This window comes from Bombina bombina, chromosome 3, assembly GCF_027579735.1.
Source record: "Bombina bombina isolate aBomBom1 chromosome 3, aBomBom1.pri, whole genome shotgun sequence".
NCBI classification, from domain to species: domain Eukaryota; kingdom Metazoa; phylum Chordata; class Amphibia; order Anura; family Bombinatoridae; genus Bombina; species Bombina bombina.
Genome location: NC_069501.1, coordinates 365,021,941 through 365,041,480, shown reverse-complemented (window position 1 = coordinate 365,041,480; position 19,540 = coordinate 365,021,941). Strand labels below are relative to the sequence as shown.

Sequence of the window (19,540 nt, the reverse complement as noted above, 5' to 3'; positions counted from 1 at the left end):
ATGTTGAGGGCTGCAGACACTGCCGTTTGTAACTGTGTGGCAAAGTCCGCAGGAAGAAGACCCCCTCTGGATGGAGGATTAGATGTGCTATGGGGAACTGCATGTGGAGTGGATAATGTAGCAAGGGTAGTTTTCTCACGGGACGCCGAGTCCTGAGAGATAGACCGCTCAGAGGGACTAATAGCCTTAGCAGGCTTGTCTCCCTTCTTAGACTTTATAATGGTGTTAAGGCATGTGGAACATAATTGAGTGGGCGGGAACACCATGGCCCCCTCACAATATAAACAGGTATGATTTAGTACAGAAGAAGTACCTTCTAACATGAGTCCTCCATAGCTCAGGTTATACCCACAAAAGGACACAAATAAAAATTTATTTTATATATATATATATATATATATATATATATATATATATATACTCCCAATGGCTGAGGCACACACCACCTCCTAGACCCAGACAGTTAACAGAGGAAACGCTCTCCTCAGGTTGAAGTCTCAGCGGGAATGGAGGAAATGAACATAGACCATATGATATGAAAAGTAGTGCAAGTTAATAGGAACTGTGCAACACTTTCAAAAACGAAAGTGAAACCTGTTTGTTTCAGCCAAATACACAGTCTATGAGCCCAAAAAATTAAATCACACAGAGCAGCATGTAAATAATTAATAGACTGATTAATTAACCCCAACTGTTCAATAAACCCCCTTCAGAGGATATTAACCCTGGATCCTAACAAGGTATAAAGGAGCCACACTGTGATCCTGTTATAGCGTTTTATGTGTAAAAAATGGAAACTATTTTATCTCCATGCTGTGGGACAGAACACAGCCTCTCAAGTGTGACAGTCTTATAGCAGCGCTCCTGACATGGACTTGAATGGGAGAAAGCAGGCAGTGAAACTCGTCAACACTGATTGCTTAGAAGCTGTTAGCAGAAGTCTGGATGTTTTTGCAGAAAAACTTTCCCTGCATCTGCAGACTCTAACTTTCATCATTACTTTCACTGAGAGGTTGAAATGACTACTTAAAACTCCAGTCCTATCTGGAAGGGCAGGTACCCTTTTATCAGGACTCTCCAAATCTTCTGCCACTTCTTTGCCACCTCCTATCGTGACGAAAGGCAACAAATGACTGGGCCACCAGGAGGAGTCAAAGACACCCCAGCCAAAGGCTTAAATATCCCTCCCACTTCCTCATTACAGGAAGTGGGAGGGGTATTTAAGCCTTTGGCTGGGGTGTCTTTGACTCCTCCTGGTGGCCAGGTGTTGTATTTCCCAACAGTAAGGAATAAAGCTGTGGACTCTCCCTATCTTAGGAAACAAAGAACCTTTTCTCAAAAATATAGTAGGCGACAAACCAAAGATTGTATATAGAAGAGCGCCCACACTCAGAAACAAATTGGTGCATAGTAAAAAAGTTAAACACAAAGTGTCACTAAAAGATACTAATTTACAAAGTAAATCTAACTTCTTGGAACTTTCTGGATCATACAAATGTGGTAAAAGAGAATGCAATGCTTGCAAGTACCTAGACACAAAAAAAATAATTCAGATCAAACACTACTGGAGAAGTTTTTAACATTTCCAGACGTTTTAGTTGTGAATCTAGCTATGTAGTATACTTCTTGAATTGTATTTTTGGGGTTCATTACGTAGGTCGTACAATTAGGATGATACATACACGTTGGGGGGAACATTTTCGCAACTGTAAAAATTGCAAGAAACACAAAATTAAACATAGGGTCCCAAATCACTGCGGTATGGCACATGATGGTAAATACGAAATTTTCAAATTTATTCCCATTGATTTTGTTCCTCCTTCCACTGATTATGACTGTCTAGTCAAGCTTGGGCAGCGAGAAACCTTTTGGATAAAAAAAACTTAAAACCTTATATCCCATGGGCCTAAATTCCAATGTGGAACTGGCTGCCTTCGCTTGATGGATATGCATTTATATTCTTCAATTATTCCATTACCCATCTTCTATCCCTTTGTACCTCTTAATCATATAAGATTTTTGTTTTTGTTTCTTTCACTATCGCAATTTTGCACAACCTTTACACACAACACCCACTCCTTTTTCTCACATATCATAGTGCTTTTACTTTTATCTCTTTTTTTTTTCCTCCCTCCCCCCATTTTTTCATCGCAATAGATTTCTTATCCTATTACAACATCATTTCTGCATATCAAACATATTTTTGTGCCTTTCCATTCCTTTTATATTATGTCTCCAACATCTTCCATTCCCATCTCCTTCGATTACACTACTTTCCATCACTTATTACACTTCTGCTCATTAGTATCACAGATTACTTATCAATATCTATATTCTAAACACGAGTATGTACCACATATACATTTATACAGTTATATTTTTATTATGTACAGCCCTCACAGTGATTTTTGACACTCATGCACTTTGCCTATTAGTTTTTCATAGAGCGTTACACACACAGATTGTCCGTATCAGAATCTGATTTCCGGACATTTTTTCACAACACTCATATCATCTAATATGTGAGTTAGTTTATTTGTATTAATATAGAAACACATTTCTCAAACAACATTGATGATTTTATTATTGTAAGGATTAAGAATTGAACTAGGACGGTAATCGAGTTTTTTATATATATATATATATATATATATATATATATTTATATATATATATATATATATATAAACATTTTTAATATAACTTTTTTGGGGGGATTATCGGTCTCTTTGCTTGTTGCCTTTTGCTATGTGACATTTGTATCAAAGTGTATACCTACCAATGTTACTTTTAGTTCTATTAGAGCAATATTAAGTTTAGCGGTTTTTGAACTCCTGTATTAACTACTTCCGGATCATTTTTAGATTTAAATAGTGCTTACTGAATACTTGTTTTTATGCCTGATGAAACGGCCTTCTGTTTTGGCTGAAAAACGCGTTGCAATGTTTTAATAAAGAATCCTTTTTACCCCGACCCGGTTTTGTGGTTTATACAGACGTCCATATAAGGACTTTCTACCAGCAGCCACATGGCGGTTCTTTTCCTGTAAACTTCGCTCTCTACTTTTGTCTCCTGTGTTAGCTACGCCAGTCACGCTGACACAGCGTGTGGAAGACTGGCAGCTACAGATACCTGCAGGGACCTTTACCAGAAGCCGTACCTGCTTTACCGGTGGTATCCGCATCCACAGCATACGGACTGCTGGTGAATGTCAGCCTGCTCGTATGTGTCATGATCCTCCTATTCCACCTTACATATGTCAAGTATCTATCACATACCACCTTTTCATCTAGTTAGCATCCCACCTGAGCTTCCCTCTGGAATGAGGTTTCGCTAAAAAACCAATACCGTATTGGTCTATGCGAAGAGATTAAGGATGAGCTCGCCAGAGTCGGTGTTCCAGACCGCTTGGAAGAATTATACATCCTTACCACTACTATTGACCGTAGACTTAGGGAGAGGAGGCAAGAAAAAAAACCCTCTAACCCTCCGCTGCGCAGGGGTTTACAGACACCACCTCCATCCACTTTATCAACAGAGCAACCAATGGACATTAGTTTCCTACGTGGACCCCTCACACCACAGGAAAAATTGAGACGCAGATCACTGAATTTGTGCATGTACTGTGCATCAGCAGACCATGTTGTTAAGGAATGTCCACTACTGCTTAAACAGAAGTTAGGTAAGATACACCCTCTTAACCATTGTCTAAATACAAGACAGATTGCCACTGCCTACCTTACTTTACCCTTGTCCTTACAGTGGGAACGACACAGGATAAAATGTGAAGCCATCATAGACACCGGATCTTGTGCCAACTTTATTGATTTAAGTTTAGTCACTATTAATAAAATACCATTTTCTTTCAAAAGCACACCACTGCCTCTCAAAGTTATTGACGGTTCACACTTACCATCTGGTCCAGTCTTACAACAAACTATTCCCTTACTTGTTACTACTGCCTCTGGTCACTCTGAGACCATCACCTTTGAAATCATATCTTACTGCTCCAAAACCTGCTTTCCAACTGCTCATTTACTCTCTACCTCTGCTTCTTCAATTCCTCCTCAGTATTCAGATTTCTCTGATGTCTTTGATCAGAAAGAAGCAGAGTCATTACCGCCGCACAGGTCTTATGATTGCCCTATTGACCTCCTACCCAGTGCCAGCATTCCCTACGGGCATATTTATCCCCTTTCCAGACCTGAGTTACAGCATTTAAAAACATACATAACTGACAATTTAAAAAAAGGTTTCATCCGTCCTTCCACTTCCCCTGCCGGAGCCGGCATCTTTTTTGTAAAGAACAAGGACGGGTCCCTTCGCCCTATTATAGATTATCGTGAATTAAATAAACGCACGGTAAAGAACAGGTACCCGCTACCTCTAATCCCAGAATTGGTTGAGAGGTTGAGTGGTGCTATTATATTTACCAAACTAGATCTTAGGGGCGCTTACAACCTTGTTAGAATAAGGTCCGGGGACGAGTGTCTGACAGCATTTAGGACTAGGTATGGTCTTTTTGAGTATACTGTTATGCCATTCGGTCTGTGCCCTGGCAACATTCCAGAATTTCATCAACGATATCTTTAGGGACATTCTAGACACTTTCCTGGTGGTCTATCTTGACGACATTCTGATCTATTCTTCTTCCCTTTCAGAACATATCATACATGTCAGGCAAGTGCTGTCAAGGTTGAGGTCACATAGTCTTTATGTAAAATTAGAGAAATGTCTTTTCCATGTTACAGAGGTATCATTCCTTGGCTACCGTATCAGTCAAAGTACGATTATGATGGAAGACAATAAAATCAAGGCCATCACTTCATGGCCTACACCAACCACCGTCAAAGAAGTACAACGCTTCTTAGGTTTTGCAAACTTTTACAGGCGGTTTATCCAAAACTTTGCAGCTATCACTAAACCGCTAACAAATCTCACTAAGACCACAAAACCCTTCCTCTGGACCTCCCAATCTCAAAAAGCTTTCAATGACCTCAAGACCCTTTTCGTTACATCACCGATTCTCCAAATACCAAACAGCAAAGCTCAATTCTTATTAGAAGTAGATGCTTCTGAATTTGCCATAGGTTCAGTTCTCTCCCAAAGGTCTCCTCCTGATAATCAAATCCATCCTGTAAGTTATTTCTCCAGGCTTTTAACACCTGCTGAGTTGAATTACCCCACAGGGGAAAAAGAGCTGTTGGCCATCAAGGCATCATTCGATCAGTGGAGACACTTACTGGAGGGGGCAGAACACCCCATAATGATCTACACTTATCACAGAAACCTCCAATACCTCCAATCTAATCGTACTCTCTCTGCACGCCAACTCCGTTGGAGCCTTTACTTCTCCAGGTTCAATTTTACCATTAACTACCGCTCCGGTGCAAAAAACGGTAAAGCTGAGGCACTCTCACGCAAGGACCACAAGCCCCATGCCGTTCCCTCATTTTCAACTATAATCCCTAAAACATCCTTTATAGGTCTTATTTCCAAGGATTTTGCAGAGCTAAAAAACCAACAACGTTTGGATCCCACTACAAGTTCCTACACTTTATCTATGGATGACAATGGTATCCTCTGTAACCACACTAAGTATTATATAACTCCCTCTCTCCGTGACAAGACATTACAACTCACACATGATTCATCACTGGCTGGACACTTGGGTGTACAGAAGACACTAGACCTCCTACAGAGACATTTCTGGTGGCCCTCTATGAAACAATCAGTAAAAACCTATATCAAGTCCTTTCCCACTTGTCAGACCTCTAAGCCTTCACATCAATTGCCTATTGGTCTATTACAAAACTTACCCGTTCCAGATTGTCCATGGAAATGCCTCTCAATGGACTTTATCGTCGACCTTCCAAAATCCCAAGGAAAAACTGCCATATTTGTGGTTGTGGATCTATTCTCTTGTATGGCTCATTTCATACCAACTGATTCTCTCCCCACAGCCCAACAGACTGCCGAATTGTTCATTAAGGAGATTGTACGCCTACATGGATTAACTACATCGGTATTAAGTGACAGAGGTTCACAATTCACCTCAAAGTTTTGGAAATTTCTCTGTTCATCACTTTCCATTCAGCAACATCTCACAACTTCTTACCACCCGCAGACGAATGGCCTTTGTGAGAGGACCAACCAGTGGCTTGAGCAGTACTTAAGATGCTTCTGCTCCAGCACACATGACTCATGGGCCTCCTTCATATCTCAGGCAGAATTCGCTTACAATAATACAACTAACTCTTCTACCGGATTTTCACCCTTTTATATTAACTCTGGACTCCATCCACGTTTCCATCCCCTGTCGTCGTCTCACACACCTTGTCCACAGGTCAACGATCTCGTCAATTCCATCAAACTTACCTACAATGTGGTCCAAAACAACATCAGACATGCACAAGCCACTCAAAAACGCTATTATGATTTACGGCATCGTCCACAACCAGATTACAAGATTGGAGACATGGTTTGGTTGAGTACGAAAAACCTTAAATTACCCACTCCCTGCAGGAAGTTCAACAACTTCTTTGTTGGTCCTTTCCCAATAATAGCCATTCGCAACCCACTTACTGTCACCTTGCAGCTCCCTGCTACCTATCGTATCCACCCAACTTTTCATATATCCTTGGTCAAACCCTGTGATACCTCTCGACTTCAACCTCTCCCTGCTCTGGTGTCCCCAACGCCGGATCCCGAGTATGAGGTGCACTCAGTTTTGGACTCTCGTCGCTACAAGGGACAACTGCAGTACCTTGTGCATTGGGCTGGGTTTGATTCCTCTGAGGATTCTTGGGAGCCTGCTACCAACCTCTCGGCTCCCCGGCTGGTGTCTCTCTTTCACAGGCGCCATCCCGATCGTCCAGGACCTTGATTCCTTCTTGATAGATCTTTGGGGGGGGGGGGGGAAGTGTCATGATCCTCCTATTCCACCTTACATATGTCAAGTATCTATCACATACCACCTTTTCATCTAGTTAGCATCCTACCTGAGCTCTATATAAACCTCCTACCTCCCAGAGTCCTTTGATGGTTTATTGAAGTGTAATAGCTACAGTTCCAGTCTCTAACAATACTATAGATTGACAGGGTCTAATCTGATTGTTTATACCCTATTTCCAACAGCAAACTCCTACCTTACTCAGAGCTGTCTCTGCAACTCCTCAACAGAACGTCTGTCAACGCCTCCCCCTCCAGCGCTTAGCTTGTGAGTAACTCCTAACAACCGGGCGTGACACGCCACACAGAGCTAACAGGAAGCGCAAGACCGGAGCCTGCACACTGCGCACTAAGATCACAAGGACCGGATCTCTGTGAGCAGCGTTCACCGCACTCGCACCCGCTGCTGCCGCTTACAAGGGAACCTCCGTTCATCCACTACTAGACAGGTGTCGTATACCTTGAATGACAAATACTGTGCTGCTCTTAGAAAACTTTGCCTTTACAAACTGCTTGTGCGAGTGACTTAAAGGGAATTATTACATGCATTCAGGGGAGCTGCTTAAGTAAATCATTTGCATATATCTCTGACTTTTAATTGCTAACCTGCATCCTCATTTAACATTAACCTCTGCATTACTGGTTTACTCTGCATATACTTGTTCACCAGAACCTGCCAATCTTAACTCCCACTAATAGACCCTCCAGTTATTGGGAATTAGTTTATTGGCAATATCAACCACAAGAGTTACACAGTGCACTAAAAGATAATATTGTACTGTCATCTTTTATTTTGTAACACAACCTCACTTTCATACAACCTATACTGGTAATTCCAGACAAAAAGGTTGCTGAGTGTTACAGTATGCACCTTATTGATCTTAGGTGCCATCTGCTTTGTGAGTAGTGTCCATACACCTGCAACATTTCGATAACATCTTGTTTTACAAACTACCCTATGAGGCGCCCTTTGTCTTTCTTTTATCTTTGTACAGCATAATAACCACACCGCGGGATACAAGAGGAGCTTGCCTTTTACAACACAATCTGCTTTGCTTCACCAAAGACCATTTGGGACATACCATTTTTATATTCATTTTTATACATATATACTGTATATCTCTCTCTCTCTCTATATATATATATATATATATATATATATATATATATATATATATATATATATATATATATAGGGTTTTTTTCTGGAGGAAGTTATCATCTAATATCCTCATTTTTTTTTCAGACGTGCTCCCTTTTAGATATCCTTTGAGATATTGTTTTATTGCGTACCTTTGTATAGTAGATAACATGTTGAGCAACATTCACTTTGTATGTTTTGACACCCAAATTTTGGGCAACACGTAGAATACGATTTTGCGTCGGTCCAACATAGGCACCGCCAACATCCACATACTGCACTTCCTTGTTCTGTATGGAAAGAATAATATATACATAGTTAGATGAACCTGGCTAAGATAAACAGGCTGTCATAGGTTATTGCTGCTATTATGCAATAGGATACTGTCACTCCTATGCTATAATGGCTTAACCAGAAACTAATAGCTGTAACTGTTACTTGAGACCTGCAACAGTGCTTGAGCAACTTATATTTTTAATGGCTCTAGTGTGTGTAAGATTGACATGTTCTATTATTCTCTTGTCTAATGAAAGAAAAGAAACAGATGTGTATTCTATACAAATATTCAGTCTAGTTGAGTTTCTTCCTCATGGAGAAATAAGTAAAGAAACAAAACTAACGATGTACAACAGCCTATTGGTCATTACTGCTGAATTGATCTGAGAGTTCTATGTTTTGCATCAGCTAGTGCACATTGCATTCACCTTATCAATTCCCTTGACACATTCTAAGCTTTTGGACAGATTCATATAGATAAAATTTTATGTGCTCTTGAGAAAGAATCATTATTATATTCTCTTCAGTGACAGCACATGAACGCCCATCTGGATTTCTTCACCATCCTGTCAGGTTCTTAGCTGCTTGTGCCTTAGTTGTCCTCTCTCCTCCAGACTGGCTATTTATTACAACTAGGGAAGGAATGTAATTTATATGGAGACCTTTGAAAGTCATTACTTTAGAAAGTTTCTAATTCTCTGACAACAACCTGTTGTTGAGAAAACCTTTATATCATTAAAGGACAATTAACTTTAAAAGGGAGATTTACAGTAATTATTTAAAGCATTTTGTCCAAACAATTTAAAATTGTACTGCTTTAAACTGCAACATACTTACATGTCAGATCATGAATGAATAGAAAAGTAAAAGACATTTTGTAAGCTACTGTGTATAAAGCTAATATAAATGGTTTTAAATGATAGTAAAGTCAAAAACAGAATTTATGCTTACCTGATAAATTACTTTCTCTTGCGGTGTATCCAGTCCACGGATTCATCCTTTACTTGTGGGATATTCTCCTTCCCTACAGGAAGTGGCAAAGAGAGCACACAGCAGAGCTAGGAAGAAAAAGGAGAAACCATAGGGTACAGTGGTGACTGTAGTTTAAACAAAAAAAATGTACCTGACTTAAATGCCAGGGCAGGCCGTGGATTGGATACACCGCAAGAGAAAGTAATTTATCAGGTAAGCATAAATTCTGTTTTCTCTTGCAAGGTGTATCCAGTCCACGGATTCATCCTTTACTTGTGGGATACCAATACCAAAGCTTTAGGACACGGATGAAGGGAGGGAACAAGACAGGTACCTTAAACGGAAGGCACCACTGCTTGCAAAACCTTTCTCCCAAAAATAGCCTCCGAAGAAGCAAAAGTATCGAATTTGTAAAATTTGGAAAAAGTATGCAGTGAAGACCAAGTAGCTGCCTTACAAATCTGTTCAACAGAAGCCTCATTTTTGAAAGCCCATGTGGAAGCCACTGCTCTGGTAGAATGAGAAGTAATTGTTTCAGGAGGCTGCTGGCCAGCAGTCTCATAGGCCAAACGGATGATGCTTTTCAGCCAAAAGGAAAAGAGAAGTAGCAGTCGCTTTCTGACCTCTCCTCTTACCAGAATAGATAACAAACAAGGAGGATGTTTGTCTGAAATCCTTAGTTGCTTATAAATAATCTTCTATCTTTTCAGTGGTAATATAATGTGTGCTGCGTAGAAAGATACTTAGTGAAAGTGTTAGTGAAAGCGTTAATCTTTTAGTTAGGGTAGATAATACCAATAATATGAGGTTCATGTGTGATGATAAAATTAAATAGTATAATAATCTTCTATTTTTTTTTTCAGTGATAATAGAATGTGTGCTGCGTGGAAAGCTGCTTAGTGAAAGTGTTAATGAAAGTTAAAACATGCTCATTTCTCCTTGTTTATGTAAGGTTTCTTAGTATGAACTTACTTAATAAATTAACATTATAACACTAATCTGCATACTATCCCTTTTTTCTCATTTTAAATTAGGATCCATATTTTCTACCTAAAATCTAAAACTTGTGAGGATCCCTAGTTCCCAGTACTAATTTAATCACAAATATATTTAGCTATATTTTTTTGCACCCCTACTTTTCACTTCAACAATTATCATCCATACTGCACGTATACTATATACACAGAAGATCTACCTGGTGACATAGAGTCACTTTAAACATGCTAAATCATTTTCCTCTCAGCAGAAATCTTCATCACTTTTCTGCTAGAGAGTAAATAGTACAAACCGGTACCATTTAAAATAACAAACTTTTGATTGAAGATAATAAAAACTACAATTCTAACATCACATTCACTTTACCCTCCCGAGAGAGACCCTAGTGCTTAGAGCCAGCAAAGAGAATGACTGGGGGGTGGAGCTAGAGGGGGAGCTATATGGACAGCTCTGCTGTGTGCTCTCTTTGCCACTTCCTGTAGGGAAGGAGAATATCCCACAAGTAAAGGATGAATCCGTGGACTGGATACACCTTGCAAGAGAAATTAAACTTTCATGATTCAGATAAAGCAAGCAATTTTAAACAACTTTCTAATTTAATTATATAAATGGAAATAAAGTAAGAAGCAATGTTAGCACTTCCCTTCAGGTGCTCGCTGCCAGCCCCGGGTCTCCCAGACCGTATTCAGAAACAAGAAATATTGAAAATGGCGGCACTGTGTGTCATCCCAGGGTTATCAAAGCTGCTCTTGTCCACTGAGAAACCCGGCTTCTTACACCTCCAAAATAAAAGGCACACAATAGTGCAGTAAATTTCAGGTAGTACAGTAGGCGCACACACAGGTTTTGAAACTATACTGATTTTATGATCTTGATAAAGACTCGTTTGCCAAAACGTGTTGAGCTGTATTTTAAATAAACTCGGAAGCTACATCTGAAGATACCACTGTGATCTTTTTAAATAAAAAGCTGATTTAAACTACAATCTTGCGAGTATAACCTGTTTGTGCGCCTACCATACTGCCTGAAATTTGCTGCACTATTGTGTGCTTTTTATTTTGGAGGTGTAAGAGGTTGGGTTTGATTCCCTGGGGTAACACAGCGCCGCCATTTTCGATATTTCAAATTTAATTATATTATCAAAATTGATTAATTCTCTTGGGATCATTTATTGAAGGAGCAGCAATGCACTACTGGGACGTAGCTGAACACATTAAGGCCGATTTATCATCGCGGGGGCGGACATGATCCACTGTAGCGGATCATGTCTGCCGCACATCGATAAATGCTGACAGCATACGCTGTCTGCATTTATCATTGCACAAGCATTTCTCATGAAATGCTTGTGCAATGCCCCCCCTGCACATTCACGGCCAATCGGCCGCTAGCAGGGGTGTCAATCATCCAGACGAGTTAAGGAGCAGCGGTCTTAACTTCCGTTTTAGGGGAACCTCAAACTACGGGGGTAGATTGCAGCATCCGCTGCTTGATAAATCTACCCCATTATAAGATCCAATAAATACACTCCTGCATGAATTAAGCAACCACTGTGCAGAATGTAGGAGGTCCTGAGTTTTGAAGCCAAAATGCACATACATTTTTTCACTATGCCTAATTAAAGATTGATTGATATAGTAATTACAATTTGAGTTTAATGTCCCTTTAATTTTATAAACACACACACATATATATATATATATATATATATACATATATACAGTATATATATATATATATATATACATACATACATACACACATATACTGTATATATATATATATATATATATATATATATATATATATATATATATATATGTGTGTGTGTGTGTGTGTGTGGGTGTGGGTGTGTAAATATATATATATGTGTGTGTGTGAGTGTGTGTGAGTGTGTGTGTATGTATATATATATATATCATACCTTCTGCTGTACTAAGAAAAGAAAAAAAAAAGCAAGTGCAAAATAGGAATAACAGGATAGTTGTCTGTATTTTTTGTTAAAAATAAACAAACTGACATTCTTTAAAAAGGCAACCTCAACACATCAATAACGCATAAAATTATGATTTATCTTGCTTTTAAAATGGCTGTTTTTACATCGTAAAACTGTGACATATTAAACAGATGTATAGTTTCTATTCCAGCAGAAGCACATTTAGAAAAATAAGTGATGAATCCCAGACTGGCAGCTTTACTATAACACAAAAGACATGACACAGTGTTTTAAACAAGTCGGTCTTAGAATATTATTAACATTCCCATTTCCATTATATCCCTTTTGTTACTGACAGCCGTAGTACACTGCTCAGAAATATTTATTTTTCAAGAATACTCCGTTTCAGATTTAAAATAATTCAAGTCAGTCATTCAGCAATAAAAATAATATCTATCAAATATGGCATCCATGGAAACAAAACTTGTCAAAATATAATGCTTCCTGTTTGGTACTCCGTATATGAAACCTACATCATCATTTCAAAGGGACACTAAAGTCAAAATTAAACTTAAGTGATTCAGACAGAGCATTCAATTTTAAGTAACTTTTTAATTTAGGCCTATTATCAAATTTTCTTTGTTCTATTGGTATCTTTATTTGAAAAGCAGGAATGTATGCTTAAGAGCCGGCCCATTTTTGGCTCAGAACCTGGGTTGTGCTTGCTTATTGGTGGCTTAATGTAGCCACCAATCAGCAAGAGCTAGCTAGGGTGCTGAATCAAACATTGGCCAGCTCTTAAGCTTACATTCCTAAATTTAGAATAAAGATACCAAAAGAACAAAGAAAAATTGATAATAGGATTAAATTAGAAAGTTGCTTAAAATTGCATGCTCTATCTCAATGTAAGTTTAATTTTGACTTTAGGGTCCCTTTAAAGTGGTGATTTGGGTTCAATATCCCTTTAAAGGGACATTCCAACCAAAATTGGAATCCACATGAATGCCTTTCTGTTCTGAATAGAAGCATTTTTGTAATATACATGTATTAGCAAAAATGTTTCTACAAAATGCTATAGGGTTTTTAATGTGTATTTAAGTATGCACCGTGCACCAGCATTTAAACACAACTCTTGCTCAGAGAGCCTAAGCTGCTTGTACCATCTGGTAATGACTCAATTTGTTTATTGCTGACATTATACAAGCCCCACTGGTGCTCTGAGCAGCTGTAGTATTTAAAATGCTGATGCACTGAGAATATGCACGTGCATAGAAAAATACTAACACTAAAACAGTGATAACGTTTACTAGAAGCATTTTTGCTAATACATGTATATTGCAAGTGTAATTCATCTATGTGCAATTCAAATTTTGACTGGAATGTCCCCTAAATTGGGAATATTTTTTTTTATTGTTTTTTAAATGTCACCATTGATTATCTGTTACTACAATATGAGCCTGAGTAATTTATTTATTCATTTATCTGCTTAAATGCTTGGGAACTGCAAAAGTTAATTTATTAACTGGTTTGGCTAATTATTTACAACATTTTTATGTTTGGTTTAAATATTTGACCGTAGACAGTTCATGTGCATGTAGGGCGTCTTTTCATTTTAGAATATATGGTGCAAACTCTTTATCATGTTACTGAAAATCCCAATTCTCCTGCTTACTCTTATAGTGTGAGTTCTTCCTCCAACCCGATCACGAGCTTCCAACACCATAACCTTTAACCCTGATTCCACCAGCAGTTTAGCAGCTGAAAGGCCTAAAAAAGGAAACAAAGAAATGTTGTTTTTCAGTGCAATTTTTTTACTTTACAAAAATATCAAATTTTCTCTAATGTAAGGGTTGAAACGTTTATTTGAAATTAAAGAACTGGGACTAGGGGCGGATTACCATTGTCAAGACAGACAAGGTTTACATGTAGTGAACCTGTCTGCTCGAGATCACAAATAGTGGGCACATTCACTCCCCATATTTATCATTGCACAAGTGTTTGTTCTCGCACCACCAATTATGAGAGAGCAGGGCTCATCAATCACCCTGGTTGGAGGGTCTGGGAAAGAACGGTTTAAATATCAGTTGCAGGCTAAGGAAGCAAACCTGCAACCAAGAGGGGCATTCGCCTTTTGATAAATCTGCTCCTTACTGTCTACAAAAAACAAAAACATCACACTATCATCTAATTTCATTCAGCAAAGTAAAACTGTACATTGTATTTTGTTTTACTGTATGTTTATGACAAACTGTATATAAGCAATAAAGCGCTACACTGCAAATAATCTGTATACAATTTTGTAAAAAGCTTTTAAACCTGAAGTTTTTCCATAGTAAACAATTTCCAGAGCAGCTCAGTAACTAACCTATTGAAGACCACTAATTATGTTCACCTAGCACCCTTTTCTGAGACCTTCACTGTAAGCAGTGATAAAGGGACAAAGTGCAAAATCAAAATGCTGTAATGTGTTATGTACAAGCGGTTTTGCACAAACAAAATGCTCAAACTATGTATTTAGCTAACTGTTTAATTGCTTTTGCAGAAATGCACTACAGAGACCGAGCTGAACACATCTGATAAGTCTGTGAGAAGAGATGTGTGTAGTAGTTTAAACAATATGAAAATTCAAATGTATACACCAAAGAAAATAAGGAAAATTAAAATATACTGACGAAAATCATCAGTATACAGTACATGCGTTTCCTTTATTTTTACTTTTTAGGGGTTAATATTTACCTTAGCGCGCTCTTAGTTTAAACGAAAATCAATGTAAGTGATTAATGAAAATTCAGTTTTTGTTTAGATTTAAACAAAATGAATACATAATAGTACAGCCACCAAATATTCGGGGAAACTTTATTATAAATTATTTATAATATTTATTATAAATTAACTATTTGGAAAAATTTTTTTTGTCTGAAACAAAAGTTTCTTGGCTGCACATACATCACCAGCTAGCTCCAGGTAGTGTATTGCTGCTGCCTATCCGAGTATGATTTTTCAACAAAAGATACCAAGTGAACAAAGTCAATTTGATAATATAATTAAATTGAAATGTCATCAGTAAATAATGGTGTTTGAATCTCGGTCTCTAACAGAGATTGAAAAACAAAAAAACAAACCAACATAAAAACAATTAAATCTGGAGGCGGGGCGAGCAGCCAACTAAGATGGTCGCACTGCACTGAAGCTCGCGAGCTGGACATAAAAGCTACCAACTGCAGCAAGCCTTGGGCTATGAAGATGTAAAGTGACCTGTTGTGTATCGGAACAAGAGGTGAACATTTTGTACTTGTTTACTGCGATCAACTTTGGCCCTGTTGGCGGCTCAGAGGCCGAGGCCTGATAAACCCGCACACTTATTAACTACGCCACGCCACGCCACACACTGCCGAGGCCTGAAAGGACTCCCGGTTGTTTAACTCAAGCACTCGCGCGAAGCAAATTAGAGCTGCAGTGTTAGCAGGTAACCAGAGAAATCTGACACCGCCTAGACGATTACCTCTGCATCCCAGCTCACTTAACCGCAGAGAATAACAAAGCCTGCACCGGAAGGTTTGTGTCACCTAAAGTTAAGTTATTGTAGTAAATGAATATACTTGTTATTTCACAATACTTTTGTCAAGGAAGCTCTGCTATTAACCTTGGGAGCCTTTTGTCCCTAACACCACACTCCAGAAGCAGTCTTATTTCTGGGTCAAGGATTAGACTTTGGGGCACTGCCCCATAACAACTCATTGAAACCTAAGGGAGCCGAGGGCTTGCAGACCTCCAGGAAATACAAGATAACTTAAATATTTAGAATTCCTACTCTCCACTTATTTTTGTATTGCTATTTGCCATAAGCATGCACTCCCCCTCCCTTTCCCACTGCTCACTGTAGTAGTGGGTCATAACCTCATCCCCTTTACCGAGATCGCTATTTGATAGCAACATACCTGGGGAGCTGTGTGCATAAAGAGTCTCAAAAGGATATTGATTCACCTGCTGCGTAGCTTCATTCTCTTTCACCATGTCGCAAAGGAAATTAACACGAAGTGACAAAATACAGAAAAAAACACCGGTGAGTCAGGGGGCAGTGAACTCTTTTTTTAAGTATATTGATAAAAACAAGCCCAATAAAGACTCTGACTTAGTACAGGCCTCCCAAGATGACAGTTCTTGTGATGCAGCCGATGCTTTGACAGACCACCAAGCAGAAACTCAGGGACTGAGAAAAGAAGACCCTATCACGTTTGGAGCAATGGAAGCCCTCATTGAACAGGTTAAATCATGTATTAAAGATGAGTGCGCAGATCTTAAAAAAGATATATCGGACTTATGTCACATTGTGGACACCTTGGAAGAACATGAGTATGTGATATCTCAAAAACTGGCAGGACTCTAAGCTAAAACTTCCCAACATTACCAACACTTGGTCGATCTAGAGGACAAATTAGACGATCTGGAGAATCACTCTAGAAGGAGCAACTTAAGATTCAGAGGGATCCCTGAAACAGTTCTCAATAACGAAATTCAGGACTACCTACAGGCCTTTTTTTCTGATTTGGCAAAAAGCAACTCATCTGACCTCCACAACATATTCCTTGATAGGGCCCATAGCTCCTTACACCCTAAACCCGCCGAGGGATCGCCGCCCAGGAATATAATAGTACATTTTCAAAACTTTCAACACAGAGAATTGATATATAACTACTCTAGAAAACAGCAAGCTACCATGTTTCGAGGCCAACGTATACAAGTATTCCAGGACCTGTCAGCACTCTGTCAGGACTCTCCAGAAATGCAGAGACTTTTCCATCCTAACGTCTCATCTCCGCACACTTAAGATTCCATATATATTCCAACTTCCATGATAACAGTTAAAAATGGAAAGAAAATTGAATGCTTATCTCCAGCAGATATTGAGCAATTCTGCCAGTTAATCAACATCTCGCCACCAGAAATAAGAGAACTCCCATCACAAACATCATCTTCAATCTCTCAAAATATCCCCAAGCCTCAAAGACGACCATGGTTAGAACCATCGATGAAGCAATACAAAAGGAGACAAACCAACTTGACCATTGAAGATCCAGATCCTCCTTGAGAAGGGACACGTAAATATGATACATTAACAGTTAATTACTCTATGCACCTATTGTTCATTCTCTCTAAGTAACATAGAGACTATATATACTTACCTGTTGGACTCTATACAAAGTGTGCTGCCTTTATACGAGTAAAGTATGTCTCAATGATTCACATAATTATTATATATTAGATGATATGGCGCCTCTAACGTGGCAACCAAATAGTTTATATTTTAATTAAACTTTCCAGATATAGAATTATATATTATATTTACCTCATGTACATAGTTAGCCTATCAATGTATTCACACGATGTTCTAACAGGCTCTCTTCAGTATAATAACCAAGTGGTTTTCACTTAAATTAAGTACTTAAGGTATGAGGGTTTATAGCATAATTAACCTACGTACAGAGATAGCTTCTTAGCATACTCATATTATAACCCAGTAAACTTATTCATAGATGAACCAGTCATCTGGTTGGTGAATGCAGTTCTCCATAGTTCGTTTTAACGTTTATTTCTCTGGTTGTATATAACACTGTGGCATGTTCCAGATCCATTTTTGAAATGTTTTTGCATAAACTCCATGACTGCTGCTTGATTGGACGAATTTATCACTTGCTAATTTACTCTATTTTATCTAATGCTTGGTTAAGATGATATGTGTTTAACTTCTGGTAATGGCTAAGATATATGTTCTGCAACTCCATGCTCCTGACATGTCTTTGAAATGTTCCCTCACTAAGGTCTTATATACTATTACCAAGTTTTTTACCTGAACTGGTAAAATCTTTGCTCATATAGACACCTGTCCTTACGTCTGTAAACATATTCCTCTTTCATTCCCTCCTATCTGTTCTCACTAATATTTAGCAATTATGTAACCAGCTCGTCTAGCAGCCTCCTACACTACTCTATATCCGCTTTAACTGGAGATTAACTAAACCTAATTCTCTAACATAAGCCGATACTTCCTCTACTCCATATTTATTTTTGAGCACCTCAACCCCCTGTTCCCTACTTTTTGCTCTAATTAACCTTTAGTTACCTCTCTGCACCTCAACAATTGTGCATCCCCTATACATAGCCACAGCTATACGTATACAAAGATGAATCTCCCATGTGAAGGGAAGATGCTCATTGCCACGCAAAATGTTAAGGGTTTCCTGTCCGCAGAAAAACGATCTATTGCTCTACATGATTTTTATAAAAAAACACTTGGACATTGTAATGCTTCTGGGAAACCCATTTTAAAAAAGCCCATGAACCAAAACTTCCCTCTAGACAATATGATCAATACTATCTGAGCTCGGGCCCAACCAGACATAATGGTGTTTGTACACTGTTCAGACGCAATACACCATTTGAACTACTACAACAATACTGTGACACTGACGGCAGGATTCTAATACTAGTAGGACTTTATTACGGAAGACCAATCACAATAGCCAACATATATGCCCCAGTTAAACCCACTCACTCTTTCTTCCACAAAGTTACTAATAAACTCCTTGATATTGCCAAAGGTCCAATTATAGTGGGTGGTGACCTTAATTTCCCACTCGACCATGCCCTTGACACTTCGACGGGTAGGTCCTATCTCAGACACACCCAGATTAAAAGCAATACTGCGTTGCTACGATCACCTTTTTTTCACACTCGCAGCACACTTATTCTAGGCTGGATTATATCCTATGTGACCAGGCATTTCTCACAAATTTTATCGACTCCAAGATTTCACATACTTCCTGGTCAGATCATAGTTTAGTTAAGTCCATCTTCAAATGGTCAACTAAGCCCCCACACAAACTGAATTGGAGACTCAACGACCGTATACTTACAGACAGTGACATTCTTGATCAATTATCTAAATATACCGATGAATATTTTGACTTTAATAAACCCAACGACACTTCCGTTGCAAATAACTGGGAATCTTACAAGTGCTACATAAGAGGAATTGTCATACAACTCACAGCGAAACTTAACAAACAGAGATCTGCCCTATATAATTCACTAATTAGAACACTTTCCACTAAGGAACACTCCCATAAACAGGATCCGCAATCCACACAAAAGTTAGCCGAATTAAAAGAGGCCAGAGATAGCCTTAATACATTTTTAACTGAAAATGCACACATGAGAGCTCTGAACTCTAAAGTTTTTTGCCGACTCTAACAAGGCAGGACGTATGCTGG

The 19,540-nt window shown here is 38.7% G+C and overlaps 1 protein-coding gene across 1 annotated transcript in view; it reads right to left on the bottom strand.

Annotated features, from left to right (window-relative positions):
- The window catches only part of LOC128653287 (amine oxidase [flavin-containing] A-like), a 412,656-nt gene that overhangs the window by 303,071 nt on the left and 90,045 nt on the right, over positions 1 to 19,540 (bottom strand). The window contains exons 2-3 of the mRNA XM_053706492.1: positions 13,942 to 14,036; positions 8,245 to 8,382 (exon numbers count right to left, since the gene is read on the bottom strand). Of these exons, the coding sequence (XP_053562467.1) occupies positions 8,245 to 8,382; positions 13,942 to 14,036 (233 nt within the window). The remainder of the gene's footprint in view (positions 1 to 8,244; positions 8,383 to 13,941; positions 14,037 to 19,540) is intronic.